The 26,418-nt window shown below is 52.0% G+C and overlaps 1 protein-coding gene across 1 annotated transcript in view; it reads right to left on the bottom strand.

Moving 5' to 3' along the window:
• LOC119107721 (filamin-A) overlaps positions 1 to 26,418 on the bottom strand; it is a 106,964-nt gene that overhangs the window by 22,309 nt on the left and 58,237 nt on the right. Inside the window, exons 21-25 of the mRNA XM_037231264.1 lie at positions 26,191 to 26,347; positions 25,119 to 25,286; positions 24,263 to 24,402; positions 22,191 to 22,326; positions 5,342 to 5,486 (exon numbers count right to left, since the gene is read on the bottom strand). Of these exons, the coding sequence (XP_037087159.1) occupies positions 5,342 to 5,486; positions 22,191 to 22,326; positions 24,263 to 24,402; positions 25,119 to 25,286; positions 26,191 to 26,347 (746 nt within the window). The remainder of the gene's footprint in view (positions 1 to 5,341; positions 5,487 to 22,190; positions 22,327 to 24,262; positions 24,403 to 25,118; positions 25,287 to 26,190; positions 26,348 to 26,418) is intronic.

Raw genomic sequence — 26,418 nt, forward strand, 5'->3', positions numbered from 1 at the left:
AATGTTGACCTGGGTCATTCTAGGTCAGTGATCTCTTCTAACCTTTAAAAAGCCCATGGAAGGTGTATAATGCGATTCTGTTATCATAAATTCGAAATGGGCACCAGAAACTACCCCATACAGCAAGCCCTTGAGTACTAAAACAGGTTTGTTTTGGCCTTGATCTGACCTTCATACCTGACCCTAGATCAAGGTAGCGTGTACACTCGATTGTTGTGCTGCCCAAGAAAGTATTTCAGTGATGTATGGTCTCATCTAACACTCCGTTGTTGGATTAAATTGAACGATTCCCTAGAAATTGTCTTTGCTGAAACCATGGCCTGACTTTGGCTTGCCAAGGGTCAGCGACCTTGCAAGGTACATATAAATTTTTGATGCCAGACGATCCGCTATTCAGCTATCTACAGCCACGCAACATTGAGCGCGGCTACGCTGCGCCGTTCGGAAACTATTAAAGAAAAACCTTTGGAGGATCAATTTGACTCCCATCCGACCGCATGGTAATTGATCTCCACTTTTCACATGGTGTTTTCACAGAACCTGTTTTGCGTGATACCGAGGTTTTGCTTCTTGCATCCAAGGTCATAACTGAATATCTCTCCATCTGACGAAAATGCCACTTCCTATAAGCTCTATGTGCATTTGGATATTGCTTGCAAAGGAGGAGCACACGCAGTGCAAATAATGCCAGCAAGGCGCTTTCATCCAACATTTTTAGTCGCTCAGCTAGAACCAGTAGCTTATCGTAATACCATTCCGTAAAATACCATGTTCCCCTCGAATGATTAGGCTAACGCGTCAGTTCATACCAAACACATTCCGTGGAGCAAAAACTGACGTGTGCTGTTGAAACCAGCTTATTGTTCTGCATAATGGGTATCAGCATATCGCTATTATCATTCCTATTCACTGAATCAACATGCCAGATGCATGGACACATCCGCTTTGAAAGCTGGGTTTGGATTTTCCACAACCGGCTGGCGTCGTCACCGGTGGTGGGGCCAATTCAACCATTCACGTATTGCTCTCGCTGCCACTGTTGGCGGCAGCCTGTGCTGCGTCACTGGTGGCGCCGCCATCACATACCAGAGGCCATGGGAGCTGCCTCGGGCGCCCTTCCGGAGGTCGGGCCCGCCGCGCAGGCCATCACCCACCGTCTCCGCTGGCGGCGAGCTGACTCGAGCGCTCGCCGACCTCGAAGGTCAGCACCAGCGGCTGGCCGCACCTCGCCTTCATCTCGCCGCCCTTTCCGCTCATATCTCGACGAGTGGACGCCAGCTCCGGCACGAGGCGCAACAGCCAGGTAGCGGGTTGCCGGATCACGACCTCCGCCGATTCAGCTGTGCAGCGGCGTCGGATGCGACGGGGCACGCGCCGTAATCCAGTGGAGGAGGCGGGCGTCTAGCGCCGCTGCGGTGCTTGCAGTCACCGGTGATATGGGCCTAACACCCGACAAGGGCCAGACGCGCTGGGACCTGAGGCGCCGCCCAGCTTCCACAGCGGTCCGACTGCTCGTGGTCGTCGGGAGCAGGCGGTAAGGCGAGGACCGTGCGGCGCGCTTCGAGCCCGCCGTTTGATGACTGGCCCTCGGCCGGCACACTCCAAGCCCACCGTCTGATGACTGGCCCCCGGTAGGCGCACTCCAAGCCCACCGTCTGATGACTGACGCTCGGCCGGCGCGCTCCGAGGCTGCAGGGCGGAGGTGCTCCAGCCCACTCCAGTTCAGTCAGCATCAACACACCTGTCAGCGTCCGCCGGCAGTGGCCTAGACACCGACATCTTCTGCCAAAGACGCATCGATATGCATCAAGCCCATCCGAGCCGCCGTTCCTCGGCATACTGGGGCATGTGACCATCAATTTTCAGGTGGGTGCGTTGTGCTTGTGACGCGAAAGCTCGGGTCAAACAGGGCATTCCAGAAGAATCGGCCAGTTTCTGGCTACGAAGGAGCTGCGAACACTTTAAGTGGCGTAATGCTCTCGGCAGTCAATGAGGCCAGGTATGACAGATTCAACCTCAACGCCACGGGTCATCAGATTTGTTGTTTGTGGAGGTGCGCAGTTCAAGCCGCTTTCGTTCAGGATGACTAAACACTAGCAAATTCCGTTCAAAATAAGCTAAACTAACTGCTCAACGTTTGGCTGTCTAAAAATACCTCGTGGCGTTGGAATGACTCAAAAATCACGTCAGTGAGTTCATGCTTGATACCGGGACGTTTTCGCTTCCAAAATTGGCTGATCGCATGTTGGGCTTAGTTTGGTTTGGCTTAGAGCCCTTTTGGTCACTAATGGCCACTTCGAATCTATGTGATAACACAAGTGGAGTCGTGGGGACAGGAATTCATGCATCCGGCTGTCCTCCGCTATCGAGATTACGCGGCGCGGGGACTCTTCAAAATTTGTGCGGGCGGTCAGCCGCCAGGGGAAGAGGGCAATTAAGCCCACTCATGGCTGACGTCTGCAGCTCACCCGGAGCTGGGGGTGAGACGCCTGCAAACCACCCCGGAGCTGGGGGTGAGACGCCTGCAGCTCACAACGGAGCTGGGTGTGAGACGCCTGCAAAGCACCCCAGGGCTGGGGGTGAGACGCCTGCAAACCAGTTCGGAGCTGGGGGTGAGACGCCTGCAAACCAGTTCGGAGCTGGGGGTGAGACCCCTGCATCCCACCACGGAGCTGGTTGAAGTTGGGCAGGGCGGGCAGCCAGCCTCCGGCACAGATTGTCGCCCGTGCAGAGGTGGACTGGAGCCATGCGTCACAGGACACGGTGGACGAAGGCGTGGCATCGAGAACGGCCTGGTCGAGACCACTTCACACAAACGGGTTACAAATGGAGTGGAAACAAGTAAAGGGTGAGCAGATCTGGGCAATAAACTAAACGCTTACTGTCAACAGACACAAGTGCATATTGAGCATTAACTGACCACATGATAATGGCATGCATTGCTGGTACGACGACGTTGGTCCAGCATACTGATATTGCGCTTGTGGCGTGATCTTCAGAAATGCAGAACCATTATTCAGGCAGCGGCGCGTGAAGCTCGTCGAAGCGGCTGAAAGGGGTGATAAAATCCGCCATCACCCGTCAAACGCATGTCATCCAGCGGGTATTGGGATGATCTGAGAGTACTTTTAGGTGATGGCCTTAGACAACCAGGTGCTCAGTTGTGATGACAATTTCAAAGGGCTTTCCTTTTCGAAAAGCCGGACTAAGAAAAGCTTAGCGAAACGGTGGTCTTGTAGCGCCGGAGGGGGTTGAGCTAGTGCTGTTATATGGTGGTGTGGCTCCAACAGAGACGCAGCAAATTGTGTAACCAAGTTACTGAAATGCACTCCTTTGACGCGCCGGTCGATATCTCCAAACAACTGGAAAGTGCTGCCCTTGATCTTGGTTACTTAACTACCGTCCTGTTATCCCTAAGCCAGCAGAAACTTCCATCAAATCCCACCACATAGCAACTGACGAGTTCCACGAACAAACGTCACGCAGCTTCTTCGCGTGTAAAACCACTCCATGCCCAACTCTTGCCAAGCAGGCGTTCAGCCAGAATTCACGGTGGGTAAATCCTACGGTAAATCTGTGGAAACATTATGAACCAAGATCTGAAACGGGGGCGGCGGTGCCACCTTGGTATCCCACCCTAATTCATAGTTCCGGATTAATCAATACGAACGGACTACTCATAACATAAAAACGCTAAAAGTGCATTGTCTGGTACATGAATGGGCTCGTAAAATTGGCTTGCGCATGCGCCGAAAACAATCGACTCAAATGCGTGCCGTACAAATCAACTCGGATTTGTGTTGACATTGTCAACAAATGACTGCTGTTAAGCGCGGCAGGTCGCAGCCTTTCGCCTAGAGAGATGTCCTGCCGAAAGTATTTTCCCGATCACCAGAAGGCGGCACTAAATTAAACACTAACGTGGTGAGTGGCTGCGCTCGATTTTGACCGGGAAGGCTGAGAACCCAGGAGGCTTCATCTTGGCTGCACATCTGCTCACAAGTCATTTCGTCCTCCGGGAGGACTGACAGGATAGCGGGTAGCTGGTGGGCGGGTAGCTTAGGATGTCGCACCAATGACGTTTAGATGTCATCACTTCCAATGGGTTATGTTGAGCCCAATTCGTTGACTGCACGAATCCACTGAATTTTCTGCACGAATACGAATTAATTTTACTGATCATGACAGGTAAATAAGTAAATTGAAATGAAATTGAATACAATGAAAGTTTAATATAATAACTTTTAATATAGGAACTGCATGTTTTCAACGTTGTTCTATAGGCAACCGTGCCATATCGTTGTGTCACACGAAAATTATTCCCGCAATCCTACCTGGAGACAGGCCAGATACAAAACCCTTCGTTGAGCTGGAAGAACGCTATCTCGGTGGCGTGCTGAGAATAGCAGCAACAAGCCGCATAAAACGCGTACTCCAAGTCGAATCTCAACTATGCAGTTGGTTGAGAGTAGGTTCATAGGCCAGAATGAATTATTAAAATTGTCGCATCTTTCAGTCACTTGTTTACTCAGATCGTACGCAGCGACTCCATTGCTGCGCAAAATCGGCAAATAAAAACAATAATTGCATTCGTAATGCCTTTCGAGGGAGACAGGTAGCTGCTTCAGGAAAGGCATGAGATCCCTCTGAGTGTGGTCTCCCCCTGCCCCTCACTAGACCTTGAGAATACCTCTGAGGCATCACCACCACCGGCAGTCGGGTGGGGCACGGGCACTGGGCGTGTCGCAGACCCGCCGGTGTGACCCATCTGAGACAGAGCCTCCAGAGGGTACCGGGTGCCGGTGTGGCCCATCTGAGACAGAGCCTCCAGAGGGTACCGGGTGCCGGTGTGGCCCATCTGAGACAGAGCCTCCAGAGGGTACCGGGTGCCGGTGTGGCCCATCTGAGACAGAGCCTTCAGAGGGTACCGGGTGCCGGTGTGACCTACCTGGGACAGAGCCTCCAGAGGGTACCGGGCGCTGGTGTGACCCACCTGGAACAGAGCCTTCAGAGGGTACCGGGTGCCGGTGTGACCCACCTGGGACAGAGCCTCCAGAGGGTACCGGGCGCTGGTGTGACCCACCTGTGACAGAGCCTTCAGAGGGTACCGGGCGCTGGTGTGACCCACCTGTGACAGAGCCTTCAGAGGGTACCGGGCGCCGGTGTGACCCACCTGGAACAGAGCCTTCAGAGGGTACCGGGTGCCGGTGTGACCCACCTGGAACAGAGCCTTCAGAGGGTACCGGGCGCTGGTGTGACCCACCTGTGGCGGAGCCTCCAGAGATGGGCAGCGGGTGTAGCTGAGCTCGACCGGCCGGTACCGGGCGCCGGCGTGACCCACCTGTGACAGAGCCTCCAGAGGTGGGCAGCGGGATGCAGCTGAGCTTGACCGGCCGGTACTGGGCGTGCTCGGTGCCCGGCTGGGCGGGGCCGACTGCAGTCACGTGTCCGATCCGGGAGCGAGTGACGGTCTCCTCGAACTGGGCCTGGAAGCCAGGACCCATCGGCCAGTCAGTAACGCGTGGCTCCACCCAGCACAGGCTGAAGATGAGGACGCACACTCAGCGAGCCCGGTCAGTGAGGCTGTCAAATGTGTGGGCCTTTATAAATCTTCCCTACTTGGCCGTAAATGGTTATCAGCCAAAAGTGTGGTTGGCTATCAGCCAAAAGTATGAATGATTATCAGTTAAAAGTATCAATGGTGGTCCGTAATGGCAGCATTTTATATCAGTACGTTACTGATATAAAACTTCCCTATAAAATTATCAGTATGAACGGTTATCAGCAGTGATTATCAGGTGATGATCATACGTGGCTGGAAGTCTTTCAAAACATCGGCGCTTCAAAACATTGCCGTTTGGCCGGCGGCGGTGGCTGCGCTGGTCCCTGGCGCCGAGAGCGGCGGCCGCCGGCCTGACCTGGCCCACGCTGGACCGGGTGACACCGGGACCGAGCTGCCGAGTCGGCGCCGACGGGACAGGGGCGCGCCGCTCGTCACCACACGTGTCGGCAGCTGGAGCGGGGCGGGCACAAACAGCCCCCCCCCCCCCTCCGCGCTCATCACGTGCCAGATGGGCGCCGCTCGATCAGCAGGACAGAGGCCAACTTTGACCCATGCGTGATGCTGTTCATGCGAGCTGGTTCCCGGGTACGTAACATGAGTGCCGTGCAGTCTTTGGAAGTTCTGCCAGGACGGTTATAGTGCATGGGTACGGTGTCTGAAGTTATGTGCGCAAGAATTTACTGAAGTTTCCTTTGCTCAATCCACCCGGTACCCATGGGGCTATGGTCTAACCCACCCATCACCCATTCTAAGTTAGTTGTGCATTCCCGCTTGCATTTGGACACTTTCTGAGCTATGGAAGACCTTTAGGGAAGGTTAGATCCAAACTGACTCTGTGACAATGATAATTGCGAAGGAAGTCTGAGTGGGTCTAGTTATGACTAAAAGATGCGCCGGCGTTGATATTGTGCAGCATTTCTTGAAGGTTCCTTCCGCATGAATGCCCCTACCCATGGGTTTGGTTCACACGACCAGTGGAGTCCTCTTTTGTGCATCCTGTAGCACATATAGCCCTGTTTGCCTTATGGCATTGTTTCACCGGTACCTCCTGTTGTACTGAAGGTCGATAGCACAGGGCAAGAACACTGAGCTCATAATGAAACGTAGCATTAGTAAGATCCCGGTTACTGTTTCAAAAGTCGGTAGATCATTCACGATCTTCCAGTGATAGGCTTTGTCGTATCCAAAATATCATTAAAAAGGAATGAAAGAGTGAAAAACGTATGCATGATAAATTATTGATCACTTGAAAACCAGTTGGTGGATGAGTGTACTGGGCTTTTGAATAGGACGAGCAATGTCAGGCGTTGTATGCTCCATCATGCACTGTCACATATTCACAAGGGAGATTCACATACCAATTCTTAAGACCAACATGCACGGGTGTCGATGTGTATTATTTTGAGAGGACCTTGGCTTCCAACGTTGAGTTGCCATTACCCCAATGTTGGCTTGTCCTCTCCCCCCCCCCCCGCCTCAATGTTTTTGGATGGAAAGTTACAAAAACGTAAAAAAGTTAACCATCACAGATGGCCACCCTCTGTGTATATTGTTTTCTGGTCATAACTACAGCGCACATCCAGAAATGTTGATGGGTGGGCCCCCCTCCAGAGCATCATCAATTTCAATCAAGGTGCCATCAAGCGCGCTAAAAAAAACTCAGATTTTGCTCAGATTTCGGTTGCCCATTTCATAAATCGCTAAAAGAACCACAACGTATACACCTTTGGCTAATTGGTCCACACCGAAGAGATAACCATATCGCGTAATGCGAGCTCCGCCTCACGTGAGCCGCGTGTAGTATGGACTTGCGGGGCCCGTCCTGCCAGACTGCCATGGCATCGGAACACCCAGCATTATTATCGGTTTTACTTTGGTGGCTATGGTCGACATTCAGAGAAGCACAGTGTAATAAATAGTTATACGTATTTTGGGTCATTCAGCTATCACCGAATATCTCTAGCTTAAATCACCTTGAGAAATATTCATGCGAAGCGCTCGAGCATTCATACGCGCACCGCTCGGCCCGTGGAAGATGCACGCTGCTGAGAAGCACAGCGCCGATCTATTCGCTGAGCGCTCCACTGCCACCAGCACCGCTTAGGAGGGATTCAGATTACAGCTAATCTCCGCAGATTGGTCGACAGCCTCGGATGTGATTATTATCACTCGTTTCATCGCGGTATATAGATTATTGCTGCTGTCAGCATTGACCGGCCAGATTATTTACACACCGCTGAGAAGACAGGCCGTTTAGCCATCACTCCTCAGGGCCATAAATCGCATGGCGCCTCGCACTCATAATGGCCGCGTTCCGATTGGCGCTGTCGTCATCCGCGGAGTCGCACCTGGGCGCTGCGGTATTGGCGATGACGGCCGCCGGGCCAGCCGCCGCCAGTGCGGCCGGGTCGGATTGCCTCCGGGCCTGCCGTCAGCGCCAAACCCGGATCCCAGCCGGCAGGGGGCCAAAGGGTCTGAGGTTCGCCGCCGCCGCCGGCGCCCTGGAGCCGCGGCGCCGGCACCGGCACCTCTCCACGGCTACCGACACCGCTCAGCCGTTCTCCCGTACGCGATCAGTGCGCCCGCCACTCCCAGGGCCGCTCGAGAGCATCTCGCTGGCTGCACGCCTCTCTGGGCGATTTACGAGTTGGAAAACAGCCGCCAAGTGAGACAAGCTGTCCCATGCGACCGCGCAGCGGCGTTGGCTACTGCACTGACGTGAACTGGAGGAAACGTGGAAGATCCTCGCCTCTCTGTTTTCTCCCGGCAATGTTTCGCCGCTTTGAGTCTGGTAAGGTTATGTAGCGTCCCATTGGTCTGGAGACATGGCAAACAGAACATTACATTTGGCTGTAGATTTTGGGTAAGGCAGGTAGACTAGATAACCGAGGGGAACGGGAGCCCCAAATAAGCTCACAAGGTAACTGAATGTCAGTGACTCCTTTTTACAGCGTGCTCTTGTCCGGCAGCGTCTGAGTCTGGGCTGTTGCTGAGCATAGCTTGTTATAAGACCGCTGACAGCACCTCTGGCAATGGCAGCTGAGCGGGGACTGCTCCTGACAGCTGTCAAGGTACATGTGCCGCCACGACACGGACACTCGGCGACAGCCTGACACGCATGGTTAGCTATCAGATGATGTCACTAGCCAGCCGTCCATGAGCGCTTCCTGTGCTTGAAGTCCGTAAACTTGCCACACGAGAGCCAGATGTCCGCCCCTTCACCACGTCAGCTACGGACCGACATTTTCACCAGGGAACATCATGCGGCGAGAGATACAAGGCGAGATTGGAGGGTGATTTCAGACACGACGCTTGTATTTACACAAGTAGACGAAATCTAGTGTTGAAAAACAAATCCTACAGTGTTTGTGCGTTTGGAGGCTGTCAAAACATTTGCAAACTTGCAGATACCCTGAATACGGGTGTGGAGCCTAATTAAACATCGTCAGCAACCTAACGTGATGAAATCCATTCACCAAGCCACGACCAAAAATGTGCAAAGTTAACCCAAAATGTAACTCTTTTTAAAGGTTTGAAGGCGATCCGTTCGCTGAGTGGCTTAACGAAGTTAAAGTGAAACAATGGAATCCATTAAAAAGCTACTGCGAGCTAAAGCCAAAGTTAATCTGTTAGTCCGTTAATCCGCAAGGAAATGTTAACATTGTGTTAATCCACTAATCTATCAATTCTGCATTGTTCTTCTCGTATTTGATAACGCATTCCAAATTTCTTCAAAAGGTGAAAATTGCTAAATGACAACGTTTGCCATTTAATTACGGTATTATAATTTCAGTGCTAAGCTATGAAGTGACGTGCACTGTAGAATAGTTCTGAAAGTTTGTAAACTAGAGCTGGGGATTCCCCGTATTGTGAGAGTTGAATCTTATCGGGGATTGCTTGGGATTTGGGTACAGGTTCGAGATTTAAATAAACTGAAACATATTCGTAAATTTTAGTTTTACCATCAAAGTTGTTAGACTTGAGTACCGTAAAGTTAACATTACTCATATAATTGTATTGCTCGCTAGCAGGGGCACACGCAGGATTTGACAAATGTCGTTTCCCGGGTATGCCATGATGGGTGTCATAAGAGCATACCAGACAAATGCCGTCTCCCAGTATGCCATGGTGGGTGCCGTGAGAGCATGCCAGACATATATCGCCTCTGTAGTATGACATGATAAGTGTCATGAGAGCATACCAGACAAGTGTCGTCTCCCCAGTATGCCATGGTGGGTGTCGTGAGAGCATCTGAGCCGCCGGCTCCATCTCGTCTCGCTGGTAGAAGATGCCCCGCTTATCTTTAAGAAACTTACCTTTGAACTTTGTGATTTTGCGATATAATATTGGTGCAGATGCTCAAAGAAAACTTTTAACTGACATAGCAGATGAGTGTTGATATCTTTTACGGGGGTCAGACACCCCAAGTTTGAAAAGTGACATTTATGGTGAAAGCTGAGTGCATAATATAATCCAAGAGCGTCTGGTTCCTTATGGCACAAAACGGAATGAGAGTCGGTTACCTGAAACCTTGATGCCAAGACTTAAAGTTGGCAATGCTTTCCAGGCCCACAGCTTAAAATAGTTCCGTTTTCCAAAGTGTGTTTACGTCATTCATGGCAAAACTTGACCACCGACCAGGAGGTGTCGGGAGACCGCTCTCCTGTCACTTCAGCAAATGCAAAAATATACTTGTCAAGCCTCCACCATCGTTTCCCTACAATTCAGATCCCGAAGGTGCAAACCATTGAATCCCCCTCACGTTCGGAAGCCCTACCCACCGCCTACGTCAATATGAATGCTCCAAACTCAATGAAAATTTACCCCCCCCCCCCCCCCTGGTTAACGTTCTCGGTGTAAGAACGTGAAAATCTAACGGAAGTTAATGATCCCTTTAATTGCTTTTGACGTTGACGAAAACGTTCATCCGCTAGCCAAAAATTTCACTAGTTGTTTAGCGGGTGTAGTTCTGCTATTCATTTCAATCCAGTCATGTTGTCAAAATAGCAATGCATCTTTATCTCTATTCTCCTGTCTTATTTCCACCGGCAATACGGCTATAACCACTGGCATCTGGCGGATTATCGGTTGAGCAGATTTGTGCCTGCTTCTCGCCATGACGTAGTGACTCAGTACCTTGCACATTTATCTTTCAGTGCGGACGTCCTGCGCCGTGATCCATGGCGTTTGCGTCGTAATGACGCACTCGCATTAGTACCCAATGTTTTGCTTTATCCAGGGCTCTGCCTTGCCAATTTCTGAGCAGGTCAAAACACATCCATCATGCTGTAGGACAAGCAGCTAAGATGAAAGAGTTGTCATTTCTCCGTTATACCACAAATATTTTTAGCTGTCCTCCCAGTGACTACGACTTGTAAATAATAAATTAATGGCATCAATCAGTCCGCTGGTCATCTTGGCCCTTCTAAACTCTTTACTCACGCGGCAAACTAAAAAATAAAGAATAAAGATAAAATGGTAGCGAATTCTTCCACTGTCCACAACTGGCATGCATGGTCTGTCTTTCCATTCAGAGATCATTACCATCATTTTACCGCGGCCCCGCCCGAAAATCACTCGATCGCTGCAGCTTTTGTCTGTGATAACAGCCCAGATGCTGGATGTTCCTCCTTCATACGGTGCGGCAGGAACTCTGCAACCCTCTGTCTACTAGGCTCACTACACCTGGTCTTGGTTCGGGTCATCTTTATTTTTTCAGCTGGATCCGCAAAAGTAGCAACTAGCTTTTAAGGCGCGACAACTGCAGAGCTTATCTGCACCAGTTAAAAGGATTCGATAAGTCATTACGCAGAGCATAATCATACGTTTCATTAAGACCTATAAAAACCAACCAGCAAGCAAACCGTCACCACCCGTCCTTTTGCCGCACAAACTAGACCCTAGCACCTGCATCTGACGCTGACCTCACCTGCTGTTAACAGTCCCAGAAATGAGGCCGACAGGAGTGCGACGCGAGGCCGGGGACGGGCGGACCGGAGGACAGTCTCTCGGATCACCAGGGGTGGAACAAGTCACTGCGCGCCAACAGGGGGCCCGGCGGCCGTGCAGCGGCCAGCGCCACCTGCCGGGCGTCCTCCGCGCGCCGCCAGCCACGCCCACGGCTCCAGAACGAGCCGCCCGCCAGCGCCGCTGTCGGTGCAAGAAAGCCCAGTCGGCCGGCGGTCTCTCACATTCCATCGGCGTGTACCTGTACCTGATCGCAATCACCCTAGAGTTCGAAAGGAAAGCGTAAGATCGTCCGGTGCCCTGGGGGAACCAGGGTGCGTCCAGCGGCCAGAGGCGGCTGACGAGCGAGCGGGCATTCTTCCACCACGGATGACTCTTCTCCTCCACCGCGATGACGTGCAGCGGTTCCATGTGTTTTCGGTGGCGCACGTCAGAAGACATGGCCCTGAGCGAGGGCGCCACCGCCGGGCACTGCCGCTGGATTTTCAGCGCCGGCCGCAGCCCCGCCTGCCGGCCGCAATATGGAAGGGGGGGGGGGCGGCTCGAACGGCGGCGGGGCGGCGCGGGTGGGCGGCTGGCGGCGGCTGCGGCTGGCTGCCAGCGTGTTGACAGCGGGCGCGGGAGAGCGCCGACCAGGGCAGCCCCGCCGCTGACCGACCGCCGCCGCTGGAATGCTCGCTAATCCGAGTCGCTGGCTCTGCCGACCGGGCTGCAGTTTTCGGAGGACCAGCGGTCATAATATATATAATATATACAATAATAATCCTTGGCTGGATCTGCTTTTCGTCTAAAATGCCCGCCAATCAAATCCAGAGAGACCGTCTGTAAGTGGTATGATCTTTTTTAAGCCAGCTCTTGGGCAAGATGAAGGGGAATATTCGAAAGTTGTAAATGAACGGGGAGAAAAACGTTGAGTAATGCGTCCAGGGTGCTTCAACAGATTATGTAGCAGTGGAGTTCACTGCTGATGTCAATATATAGCGGTGTACGTAAAATCCAAGACTGGACTTTATTAGCGGCACCACTTTGTCATACAGCGGTTTCACAAATTTAAGTGCAAACTTTTTCAAAATAAATTGTCACTGATATCAGATGACGATAGTCTGTGTTTCAATCAGCGACCAATGAAATAAAATGGAATCAAATCACGACAAAATCTCTCTTGGTATCATTTCTCGTTAGTGGTTCAAAAAGGTGGCAAGGTAACCAGAAGTGAATAGTGATACATTTCCTTCTCTTCAGAATCCTTGTCCCTTGCGCCCACATTGAACAACTTTCAAAAAAGGTCGTGTCCGTTGTCACCTGTCAGTTCAGAATGGTCCATCAAACGCATATCACATCTAGCAGCACATGGAGATGACAGCACGGCTATCAGTGAGTCGAGCAACAACTGAAGAGAAACCTGTTTCCAGGTTCCAGCACTATAATGCTGGAACGTACTGGGACTTATGACTAGGATAACGTGGATATAGTCAGATAAAGAAACTACCGAGGCAGGTTTAAAGCATCAATGCGCGAGCGGGTCTGAAAATCAAAAATGTTGCTTTTTTAACAGATAAACTAGGGTAATACAAATTATTTCACAAGAGAGCATGATTACAGTGCTGCGCTACGTGTGGAAAAGGATAGACGGGAAGTTCCACATGTCTGAAACACACGTGTCCTGAAATACGTTTTTTTACTTTAAACCAGTAACCAGTACCAGTAAATGGTTCAGCCAGTAAATCCAGTAACCTTGCCTTTAAACATTTGAATGCATCCACTTCCATTCGCAAGACAAAAACGACGGCTGTAGTTATTGTTTCTATAGCTTTGACTGCAGCCATAACGCGGCTTTCGGACCGCTCCCACTCACTGGGGAGACGTCCATCCAGCCACTCCGACGTCTGGCCCAGGCAGATCCGCAGGTGGGCCGCTGGCCAAACACGCGTCAAACAAATCAGCTGAAACAACTTTGTTTACAGCCGAGGGCAAAATAGCAAGCAGCCCTTTGCGCTGGTGATCTATAAAAATAGTCATTAATTTGGCATCTGTAATGCAAGGTCTGTTACGCGTTATAGACTTAAGATGAGATGTTTCTCTTATTTTCGTTTTTCACCTCGCGGGTTAAGTACTGACACACTCCTTCACATTCTTAGGGCACGACGTTTCAAGGTATGGTCATGAGCACGAGTCAAATGTAGGTTATGTGCCACGAACTGTAGCAAGCAATATCAATAAAGTGAACGGCTTCCTCTTGTGATATCGTTAAATCACGCAGCTGTTCATTTCTAGCCACTGCAAAGAAAACTAACAAATCGGACTACCGGAATCGAATTGTTTGACATGTCAGAAACACCGATAAGGATGTATCGAGTGAAAAAATTGGCAAACAGGAACGCTGCTTTATACCTTCAGCAAAATATCTTAGTCGTGCTTTTCTAATCTCGCATTACAAGAAAATATACTACCAGTGATCAACAAACTTCGAGATTCGGAGGATACACACAGCCCATTCCTGTTAGTGTACGAGTTCTGAAATACTGCGCTGTTGAATACGTTGCGATGCATTTTCCACCAATTCTTGTAGTCATTAATGATGGAAAGAAATAATTATACGGCACTGGTTTTCTTGGCTTATGGGTCCGTTGTTTGGATTAGAACCGTTTCGACCAGAAATTATTATCACAGAGCCATCGTATGACGGAGAATAAAGACGGTGGGACAGAACTACATGCGCCTGGGGGCCAACCGCCAAGCTTTAGCCGACACAGGGACCCCTCGGAGTATGCGTTGGGCGCCCGGTCGGGGTCCCCCCCCCCCCTAGGGGCCTCTCGGCCCACCCATGGCTGATGGATGCAGCCTGTCTCCGGGGAAGCGGGGCGTCGTGAGGATTCAGCATAAAGCGAGACACGAGGGTGACATGGTCGGATGCTGGCTTATGGTAATTTAGCCCTTTTGCAATCAAACAATTGCAATCAAACCAAATGGGCAGGTGCTCAGCCGGCGGTCAAGGCATGCCTGGGCCCGACTGCTGGTGACAGGCGCTGCATTGCTGTATTCGGTCGCCTATTGTTGTACTCCGCCGCCGGTGACAGGCGCTGCATTGCTGTGTTCGGCCGCCTACTGCTGTACTCCGCCCCCGGTGACAGGCGCTGCATTGCTGTATTCGGCCGCCTATTGCTGTGCTCCGCCGCCGGCGACAGGTGCAGCATTGCTGTAGTTGGCCGCCTATTGCTGTACTCTGCCGCCAGCGGCATGCATCTAGCCCATTTATTAGATTAATTGAAAATGGTGGTAAATGCTTTAAACCTATAGCTTTACGGCAGCAAGGCGAACCGGCTGATTCAGGTCAAAACAAAGGTATCATATGTAGTACAGTGTCGATAAGCCCCCTTTGATGACCACGCACCAACCTAAAGAGTTATGGTGAATGGGTTACTGAACCAGTACCAGTCGCAGGTGTGCAGTCTTGGGGCACATGGTCCTGGACGCGCAGAACCGGCGGCACCCGCGAGTCTCTCGCTCATCACGCGCGGCCAGCGTGGTTACCCTCGCCGCCACCCGGAGCGGCCCGCACGACTGTGTCACACGTGTCACGACTGTGTCACTCGTGTCACAGAGGCATCGTAGTCCGACCACAGCCTGGGAACTCAGAAGCAGCAGCTGCAGGCGGCCAGCCTCATGTCGACGGGCGTCCCGGTCATGAACCAGTTGGCGCGGACCACGCTGCTGAAGAACAGCCCGGCTGATACCAGGAACACTGGGCACTTCCTGCCCAGCCCGAAACTCATCCCGGCCGCGGAGTGCACCGGCCGCGGCAGAGCGTCCTCAGCGGCCGGGTCCATCGGCACGACAAGCTCTTGGCGCCGGACACAGCGGTGCACGTGCGCCGGATGCGCCGCTCATTCAGCGACCTCGACCTCAGGCGGGGCGCGGGGCCAGGTCCGCGGAGGTGGCCGCGTGCAGGCGTGTAGCGCCGGGCCCGCCGCGCCGGCGTCGTGCTGCCGCGGCGACCCTCCCGGCCCGGGGACCGGCCGGCTCAATATGGACACTGCGGGCGCAGAGCCCGAGCTCAAGGTCACGCGGTGCGGCCGGGTCGGGTGAATGCCTGCTGTAGCTTGACCTGCTATGCGTGGGTTCCACGCCCGCGAAAGAGATTCCGTGGGATCGAATGATATGACGGCTGATTGACAATGATCTTTGAACGACACGGAACCGGCCGCGGCAATGAGCCCAACGATGTTAAGGAAGCGCAACACTGTCCATAGCAAACAAAGGATACAAAAGGAGAGATGTGATGGACTATCGGCCAACGCCTATCTCACGCCCCTCGTGCTTTGCGGTGATTCAGAAGCCAGCTGTCGCTCAGTTGCTGTCCGCCACTCAGTTGCCGTCTCGCGAAGCCGCATCCGACTGCCGCTGGTGCCTGACGTTGTGGCCCGGCCCGAGGCTCGAGACCCGAGGCCTTAGGCTCGACCGTGATCAGATCACTCTCAGCTCGCTAGATCAGGAAATCGTCATCAGTCGCGCACCAGCGGCTGGACACCGCCAGCAAACCATGAGCCTGGCGGGCATAGCGCTGCAAGCATCCCTTGACGAGACGTCTTTCTCAGTCTGGCGGGCATAGCGCCGCAAGCATCTCTTAGCGAGTCGTTGTTCTCAGTCGGGCTGGTCGCATAATCCCCGTTGCAATTTGCAAGCGATAAATAACCATACACCAGCCAGCTGTGTGTATGTCCTTCTCCCCGATTCTGTGCGTCTTCTCTGGTTGCCGAGATCCCACACCATTCCCAAAGCAGCACCCGACCGACGCCTCAGTGTTGACCCTCAAATGCGCTTGTTGGTTGCACACATCTGTCCCCACTTTTGTTGACGCCGTTGTCCGTTACTGGCGGCGTGCGATTGAAACTCGGGGCAGTCGATATGAAGACCAGGTTTCGACCCCTGTTCTTCAACCTTTTTGCAGTTTTGAAACTTTACTTTTGCTATGATAGTCAACTAGGGAAGTTGGAATTTTGGAGATGGTGCGATATTACAGGAGAGTCTCACCTGATCATACAGCCTGCGTGCACAGCTGACCGCGCAGTTTGATCTGATTTCACAGCTATCACGTTGGGAATAGTACGGTATGACTTTAACAAATTGGTCCACTTGTTTCTAGGAGCCGTTTAGCAGTGCGATCCATGTTGGAAAGACGGTGGGGCCTTCCAAAGCGCGGATGGTGGCTGGCGGCCGACCTGGCCGGATCAGGCCGAGGAGGCTTTACAAGTTTTGGTTAGTTACGACAAGTTCGTTCGTAATAAAGCGATGTGCGGGTATGATAATTTGTGATGACTATGTAAACACACAGGTTGAATATCGTTCCGGGCTTGCAATAACAACTGTAATAAATTGTAATGAGTTCGTTCGTAATAAAGCCATGTGCAGTTATGACAGTCACTGGCGCTATGTCAACCTATAACTTCAGCATCATATCGGGCCAGCGCTAGCAGTTGGAGTAAACCGTGCGATGGCCGCTGGTGAAACCGACGAGGCCGTGCCCAGCGGCACAGTATATGCACCCAGGCCTGCCTGCTGGTGTCAAAAGTATTCGACAAGGCATGACGGGTCATGGGTGAAACTAGTGGTGATAATAAACTCCCACACCTCAAGAGCAAGCTCTAAAAAATTGGCCTTGACCTTGATTACAGGCATGTAGGCTTATATTCTCAACATGTAGATTTGCACCATAAAGATGTTATTGAGAAGCTTTTGCTCGTCGGACGGGATAAAACAGAATACACAATATCTGACCACTGTTTGCACATTCGCTCGTGTCTTCTTCGAACTTGAGCTTTGGAACTTCTTTTGAACTAGCAAAACAATGTGCTTAACATAGGTTGGCGCTGACGGTGCTTTTCGGCAATCTAGACCTCATTGGGGATGATATCAGCTCTTGTGATCTAACCAAACTGGAAACAACTGGATAAAGCGTCATGTACCGCTAGGTACCCCTCGAGTTCTGGACACGACAGACAAAGATCTTTGTCGTATGGGTAGGTCATGCTAAATCAGTCGTCTTTTTTAGCTTGCAAATAAATCGCAACAAATTGATTCTAACACCACATTATGTACACGTTTGGATGACTTTAGGATAGGGCATGCTGCATGGAACGACTAAGCTTTAAGGTTCCAGCTGCCCATCCGTTCCATGCGGCCCATGCGATGATCACGTGTCCCATTCATATCCATCCTGCCCGAACCGGCTTTCTTACCCATCTGCGTCTGTGAAACAAAGGAGATAAATATTTACTGCTGACGACAGGGATGCACTCTTCAGCCGGGCCCCTGCAGCTCGCAAACAGGGAGAAAACAGGGAAGACAGCGTGCCGCCACTAACTGAACAGATCGCATGCCGTCGGCGTCGACCCTGCTCCCGACGACACCGACGAGGACTAGATCAACAACCTGTGACAATCCAACGAGGCGGCAGACGGTCTCTGTTGGCGGCTGACAACAGCCCGTTATTCTCGGTTGTCACAGCTTCGGCGCTGGCTAACGCAGTACAGGCTGACGTGCGGTGCCGTCATTGTGCGCCGACAGATTGACGCGCGGCGCCGACATTGTGCGCCGACAGATTGACGCGCGGCGCCGACATTGTGCGCCGACAGATTGCACGTGCGACACGTGACACGATCAGGAGAGACCAACGAGGGTGGTGCCACCGCATGTTTGGCTTTGGCCGTGCATCAAGTGAAGCTTTGCGTGTTGGCTGACGTGTCGCTGTGTCATATCATAATCGAGGCGAGCGCGCCGACAGCCAGTCTTTCAGAGGTGTCACTGACATAGCATGACAATCTTTCAGAGGGAAAAGAAGATACTTTTCGTCTGCCTGGAAAAAAGTGAGTGGCAATAACCTGGGTGCAAACCCATGAAACATGGTCACATCTACGACGCAAAAGGAAGGAACGCACGCACATATCGCAGGCAGCCGGGCCACAAATTCAGTTACAAATGCCCCATCTCCCTATACAAATGTTCAATTACAGATGCCCCATACAAACGCCCCATCGTTTAACAAATATACACACAGAACAAAACTCAGGCCATAGTTTGGATCAGCTGGTTGGCACTTTTTACATTTTTCCAGACGCGGAAGGTTTATGCTTTCCGCATGACGGAAGCAGATTTTGTTCAAGGTGATATCTAGCGAGCTATGGTAACGTTGACCAAATATATGTATACTCATGCTACTTGGAATAGGTACCGGCTTAGCTGGGAAACAACCATTTAGCGAATACGGGCCGGCCCTCTAGCTTGCGTCAGAAACTCCGCAGCATCAAGGCTATTTAGCTCACTGTTGATTAGTTTGTGCGTTCCATCTCCGTGTTGGCAACGAAACCGACGGCACCAGCCAATATTTTAGCAGCCATCTACGAAGCTATTGGCCCATTAATCGAAGTCAAAACTTGAACGATGAAAGTTTCCGACATAGGGCTGCAGATCTTCAACATTTTGCACCCTATAAAGACACCCATCGCGAACACGATCGGCGTTTCAGCAGAGCACGCAACGCGCTCGTCGCCGTTCGCAGTAGGGGTTAGACGAGCTCGTTAACACGGAGCCTCCCGAGCTACGACCGTAAACGCGCTGTCGCCGTGGCTCGCCGCCGAACCGTGCGTTCCTGGGTGAGAGGGGCGTATTTTTGGCGTCGGCCTGCCTGACCGAGCTGGGATCGGCACCCCGCCGCCGCCGCCAAACATAACAGGTGCCGATACAACGGCAGCCCCAACGGCGGGCGCCCGGAATACCCGAGCCGCGGGCGACGCCGGTCACGTGGTCTGCCGCCGGTCAAAGGTCAGCGGGCGGTCCGTGTCATCTTACAGGGTGCCGCCGGGGGGTCAGCAGCACTGCTGCACTGGGGTGTGCCGCTAAACGCGACATGCTGGACAGGGCGGGGGTCAGTCGCGTCCCAAACGTGCCGTGGTCGTGAGTAGTGCGATCATGGTAAGGCAAATCCCCCCCCCCCCCTCCCAGCCTCCCTGCCCCTCACTTCCCGGACCTTTTACCCGGCATCGGATGGCATTCCTCTGGCCAGTTGCCCACTGACTGTCTTATTGGTCAGCTGGCAGTGTTGTACTTGAAAACGATAAGAGTCACAAGGAGCAATCAATCTTACATACATTATATTTGTGCTTATCACAGAATTGTTTTAGTGGCTGGAATTTCTGAACCGAGGTTTCAGTGGAAGATGTCTTCTACATGACCTGATGGGCGCAGTCCAGTCGTTGGTTCGTCATGATGTCAAGCCAGCAGCGGTCGTTCCAATGTCCGTTCAAACCGGTGAGGCAAACGGTATCTCTGAAAGTCCTGACTTGCAGAGTAACTCCATCTGCGACCTTTAAGGTATTTCTCAGTGCGTACCAGCGAGAAAACCCGGTTGTTTTACGCCCCGTCTGACTCAAATTCTGACGGTGAATGCATAATCAATACTGCTAGACCCATGCTAGCTAGCGAGAGCACACTTATCAACGTTTCGCTTGAAAGTTGCGGTTTCGTATTTCATGCCGACTTCTATCAGGCAGCTGTCGCCCATTAAACACACATCCCATTTACGTGAGTCGACTAAACTGATGACTTTGCGACGATTAGAAAAAAGACGCAGTTTCTGCACATGCAAACGGGTTTCAGCGACGCCGCGAGGGCCACACATCATATCGTAAATCTGCGATGGCGGAAGGGGGGATTTACGATTCGCGTAAATCTTGCACAAATACCCAAATGTACCGCTTGCCTCTTTTAGGTTCTTTGAGAAATTTGCTAAATGCTGATATAAATAAATTAAAAAAGGCAAAGAAGCTCTCTGAAGTAAGGGAAATCCATTTAACCAGCTACATTTTTTAAGCACAATTATTTTTAGATAAAGCTGCGTTTCGTAAATTGTGCATGTCCGTCCGATCGTTTCTTTCCGTCGCCCCGTCACAGGTTCCGGTGTTGCGCGTCAAGATTGCGAAGGTGCTGTGCTGTCAGCGTGGGCGTTTCATGCGTCTTTTTTATCTGTGACATTGGCTATTGTCGTTACCCGCCTGTGTAAAGGTGCTTTATCGAAATGATAAAACATGCGCCATCGTACGCTGCAAGAAGAGCGTCTGGCGTATGGCATCTCCTTAGCTGGCGATGGTATGAGACCCTCTGCCACCTCCGCTCTTCCTATTAATGGCGTGAGCAGCTCTTTGGCATTCCAACAGATGTTTGGCACACAATCATACTAAAAGCACGGCTTGAGCCAAACATTATTCCGCCGCTCCATCCATCTTCGTGTCTCCTACTGTCTGTTACCTGCCTGTTTCTGAGCGCAAAGTGCTCGCTTTCAGTTGTGGTTCAGTACCCTGTTTTCGTGACACTTGCGCCAGAAATGCAATTATAACGCAAAAAATCGCACATTTGCAGGCTAACGCGCCGGGCGATTATCGCAAATTTACGATTTATTCTGCGATTAGCTTATGTAAGCGTGTCGAGTTATCGTCACTTTCGCGAACGATTCGAATCGCAAATTCGCGATTGTTCACCGACTCCTGTAAAAAGGGTACATTCCGTTCTGAAGGTATGTCCTGTGTTCCGCGCTGTCACATTACGGAGGCCACGCTCTGCCCGCAGCAGTGTCTTTGTCAGGGGTCACGTCGTGTGTACAGATGTGCTCCCTTCTAAAGACGCCCTTTTTATACATGGCGGCGCGGAAGCCATCAAGCCAAGTGACTGGTGGTGCCTTCCTGGAAAAGTAAAGATGAGCCGCAAATCCTACCCATGCAGGAATTTGCATCTCCACTGACCTAGCACGACCCTTAACGTACTTTTCGCACTGGTTTACGAATGGCTGACTACAAACTATTATTAACGCGGTGTCAACTTCGCGCTGAGCATGAGTTTGATGTCTTAAGAAGTGTTCCCTTCCAGAGACCATGCCTCCATCTTCCAGTTGTTCTCTTCCACAAACCACTCTGCGTCTTGGGCATTTTCTTTTTCAGAGACCACATCATGTGTATGCGCCACCCGCGTACGCTGCAATGGTTACCAGGTGGCGTGGCAATGTACCAGTAGGGCCTAAGAACTTATAAAAAATTTCGGTGCTCTCCCCAATTGCACTGCCAGGCACACGCAATCGGTTTGATTTGATTGTTTGAATTAGAGCCCTTTCGACCAGAAATGATCATTTCAGGGCTATGAAATGAAGGAAAATGGTTAACGGTTGGGCAGACTTGCATGCGCCTGGGGGGCCAATCACCGAGCTTTAGGCCGCGCATGCGCCCTGGGTACCCGGTCGGGGTCCCCTCCCAATGAGGCTCTCGGCCCACTCGTGGATGACGCATGCAGCCTGCCCCGGACAAGCGGGGTGTCGCCAGGATGCAGGATGAGGCAAGACAGAGGATAAGAGGGTCGGATCAAGACGCCGTCGGACTTCCAACAACGTTAACGCATGGAGTGGGTGAGGCCGGGATCGACTCTCCGTGGTCTAGCGGTAGGAATGCACATACTATCGCAAAGTCACGTCCATCACCTGTGACGGGAATGTACATAACTTTTCGTGGCGCACTGTCATGCCATAGCACCCTTTTCTGAACCAGCGGACCGCCGCACCCAGCACCGCCGTCTGGGTTTTCACAACCCAACTAACAGAGAAGGCTGCATCTCCGGTACGTACCAAGAAGGAGTAGAGCCCGTCTGGTATCGGCTGTCCGCCAAACTTGATGTCCATGGTGTATTCTCCGGCGTCATTGACCTTGAAGTATATCTTGAACGTGCCGTCCCCGCAGTCCTCGATGTCAAGGTCAATATCACTGTGAAGCGCAGAACATATACAAATAATTGGTGAATGTCTGCCAGTGACATCCAGTGTTAAATGTTAGAGTCTGCTAGAGTCTGCCGAAAATAACCCCAGCCATGTCTTCGCAGCCGGTTTTTTTTTTGGTAAAGCTACACTCTGTGTTTCTATAAGCACCTCAACCCGGTTTGCGATCTTTTTCCATATTATACGATTTCTTACATTGCAGCACGGTCCAAAATACGGAGTAGTCCATTTCAAATGTCAATTTTGAAACTGTAATTAAGAATGCTAACAAAGGCAAGCACGCGCTGTCGGCAAAATGCTATTGAAAACTGTTGGACATTTGGATTCAGCCCCCACCCAAGCACGTCCGAAGCACACCGCTCCATGGAGTACTTTTCCTTCTAGTCCTTAGTGTCTCGTGTTAAAGGTCCGCTCTTGGCTCAGCTGTAAACCGAGTTATACCAGGCCATTTCGATGAACCCGGCACGAAAACAAACATTGCTTCATTAGCTTACGTCGATTCATCGACTTTTTGGTCTCGAGAAACCGAACTATCACGGCATACCGGGTCAAAGTTTTCATGCACGGTGTGCCGTGAATTTTCCGACCTCCGGCGCATGCCGCATGTTCTCAATAGATCAGTCGCTAACGTGCCGGATCCGTGGTTAAAATGTCGTGTGTTCGAGGCCGGGCCGGGCCGGCGGAATGTTCTCCCTCATTTCCTAATTAAATGTGATTAAGTCTTTGCTCGCTGCTGATGCATGCTGTCCGTACGATGCAAGACAATTCCTGAGATACAATTGCAAAATTGCTGGGCATAACATGCAGTTAAGCTTAAAACACATTCATCATTGTATCATTTGCGCCACGCTATCTCGAGTTACAGGATGCCAATTTATGAATGTTAACTCAAGCTGTAGCCCTGAACTGAAATTAAACAAATACTTTAGAATAATCTGGCACATTTCTCGCATTATGCCGCAATTTATGTCCTGAACTTCGTTCTACCTGGCATATATTACCCTGATTTGCACTGGCGTCTTTAACACAACTATTGTGGTCTGGCAGCTGGAGGTGCAGGCCTCCGTTCTGAGCTCGGCGGCTAAAAAGGCCATACATATCCAGGAAACCGTCAGGAATGGGTTAGTCTGGAATTTGGAGGTATGTGCGTGTTCGGGGGCTGTTGTGCAGACGTTTTGCCAGGCAGATGACCAATAACTAATGAAATGTCCAAATGTTGAAGTATTTTCAATATTATTAAAATGTTAACAAACACTTTTTGTACGACGCAGAGCCTTTTTAACTCGGCATTTCAAATGAAACGCCCTGTGAGTAAAGATAAGAGTTCTTGGGTCGCGGGTGCGCACGTCAGGACTCAGGTCGTTCTAAACAGGGTCAGTGGATCCGAACCACACGACCGGCACTGGTTCAGCTTATGCAGCCTGCAGTGATCCGGATAACACAGTCGGCATCGGACGGATCACGCGGCCGGTATTGATCCGGGCCGGACGGCTGGTACTCGCACGGATCACAGTCAGTACTGGACCTTATTACACGGCCAGTACTAATCCGGACCACGCGACCAACACTGAATCGGATCTTACGACCGGAGGTGGCCCGGATCGCACGGCCAGTGGTGATCCGGATTACAGGCCGGCAGTCACCTGATCCTACGGCCGGAACTGACCGGGATCCGGATTACAGGGCCAGCAGCGACCGGATGCTACGGCCGGAACCGACCTGGATCTGGCCGCGGGCCGGATGTGACTGGATCCTACGGCCGGAACTGACCGGGATCTGGCCGCGGGCCGGATGTGACTGGATCCTACGGCCGAAACTGACCGGGATCTGACCGCGGGCCGGATGTGACCAGACCCTACGGCCGGAACTGGCCGCGATCCGGATTACAGGGCCGGCAGTGACCGGCTCCTACGACAGGAACTGACCGGGAGTTGGCCGCGGGCCGGATGTGACAGGTTACGTTGCCTGGGCCGGCCCGCTGGGCGTTGACGGTGATGCAGTTCTCCTCCCCGACGCGGACCACCCGGTCCCGGAAGAAGCCTTCTTCCACCCAGCATCGGTCGGCCTTCGCAGACCGCGGAATGACAGCGCATGAGCACCTGGCATCAGCTGGCATTGCCTTTCCAAATACCGGGATATCAACATCATTGATGACCATATGTGTATTTGCTGGCTATGAGCCTGCTATCTGGTGAGTTGAAATCAGAGAACGAAAGTACTGCGAATGCAGCATATTCAACCCCAGCAAATGTACCAGGCACTAAAGGAAGGTTGCCTCCATGAACCACCATGGGAGAAGCATGTTTTAATCAAGCTGACGTAAAGGAAAGGAAATTTTAGAGAATGCATTTAAAGCAATCTGATGAAAAGAGTCTATTTAAAGGGGCGAAATGTTCCATAGCAGGAAGAGATCCATGGTGGTGGGAACAAAGACAAGATGGGAAAAATTCGCAGGATGAAAAATAGATCCTCGATAATAGGATGAAAACACTGAAGCTCGGCAGATTTCCGGCGTCCAGGCCAAAAGGTAGACAGCAGTCGACAAATAGAAATGCATTATGGTTAGCATTCAGACGCGGACAAGGCATAGGGAGGCACATGGCCGTAGCCAGGTGTAATCAAGCATAACCAAATATAACCCTAACGAAAGATAGCCATAGAAGACGACAGAAAAACACATGGACGGGCAGACCACTAGCCAGACAAGCAGGCAAACCATTCCGCCGTCCCGGCACCTTGCGAGCGTGTGCCGGCGCGAGCCCCGACCGCAGCGCCACCTGCCTGTCCGCTGGCACGGGCCTCGACGACGGCGGGTGAGCCGGGCACCGCCTGACCGCCGTACTTCACCGCCACGTGGTACCGGCCGCAGTCGTCGGGCGTGTACCGGCCCGTGAGCGTGCCGTCTTCGTTATCCACTACCTCCAGCGTGCGGGGCTCACTGTCGGGACCCTGGCGGGACGCAGCGGGTCAGGCGGAGGGGTGGTTGGTTGCACCGGCGTGACGCTGTGCGGGGGCACGTGGCACAAATGGTGCACTACACAGCTCGAATTCTTCATTATCGGTGCTTTCTACCTGCGGTGGAGACTATTGGAGGATTAAATCGCTTTGACGGCGCTCATCAAATAATTCTCACGAAACGATTGGGACGACACGTGTAACCACAGATGTAATTAAAATTCAGGCTACGGCCCATGCCACTGGTATGATCTTCGCCGAACGTTTCGATCGGTTATGTCTCCTACACCCGTCAGATATCAGGTGGTAATAAGGATATCCCACATAGGGTAATGCATGTATTGCAGCTTCGAATGGTCCTCGCAGTTTCGAACACACAGCCTTGCCATGTGACCTAGAGCAAGCATTGGATGTCCTCGGTGGCTTAGTGGAATGGGTGTTAAGTTGATAATCGGGAGGCCGTGGGATCGGCGCTCTGAGCTGCGAGGATCATTCGACGTTACGACAAACACATTAAGGGACGGCCTCAGGATGTTTGGCAGGATGTTTGACGCTACGTCAAACACTGCCAGGCTATTCTCAGGATCAACCAACGCATGTCGACGCGTCCGCCTAAAGAATGACCGGCCTGAACGATCCGTGAAAGGGAACATCGCTGACAGCGGAAATAGCGTGAATAATGACTCCACTTGATCAGACTTCTTATGTATATTCCACTGTTTCAGACTGTTTTCCATCAAGCATTGTTCTCCGAAACATAAATGAAGCAATGGCATAACATGTCGCTCATTAGCACCCAGCGAGGGTTCTGGAGGTCGTACTCAGAGCCAGTGCCGTCGAATAGACCACCCACAACGACCTGGGCTTTCAGGTCGCCCCCGCTGAGTGGACCACTCACCACGACCTGGGCCTCCAGGTCGCCGAAGCCGGCCTGGCGCGTGTCGACGGTGAACTGCGTGGGCAGCGAGGCGGGTACTCCGCTACTGGAGACGCCGGCACCGGACAGTCGCACGCTCGATGGCTCACAGGTGGGCAACACGAGCAGCCGCCACGGACTGCGGGGACGACACACAGAGTCACTGACTGGGGGCGCACCCAGTGTCGCTCCACGGCAACACGAGCAGCC

The sequence above is a fragment of the Pollicipes pollicipes genome, unplaced genomic scaffold, assembly GCF_011947565.3.
Source record: "Pollicipes pollicipes isolate AB1234 unplaced genomic scaffold, Ppol_2.1 Scaffold_6686;HRSCAF=7923_pilon_pilon_pilon, whole genome shotgun sequence".
Taxonomy (NCBI): domain Eukaryota; kingdom Metazoa; phylum Arthropoda; class Thecostraca; order Pollicipedomorpha; family Pollicipedidae; genus Pollicipes; species Pollicipes pollicipes.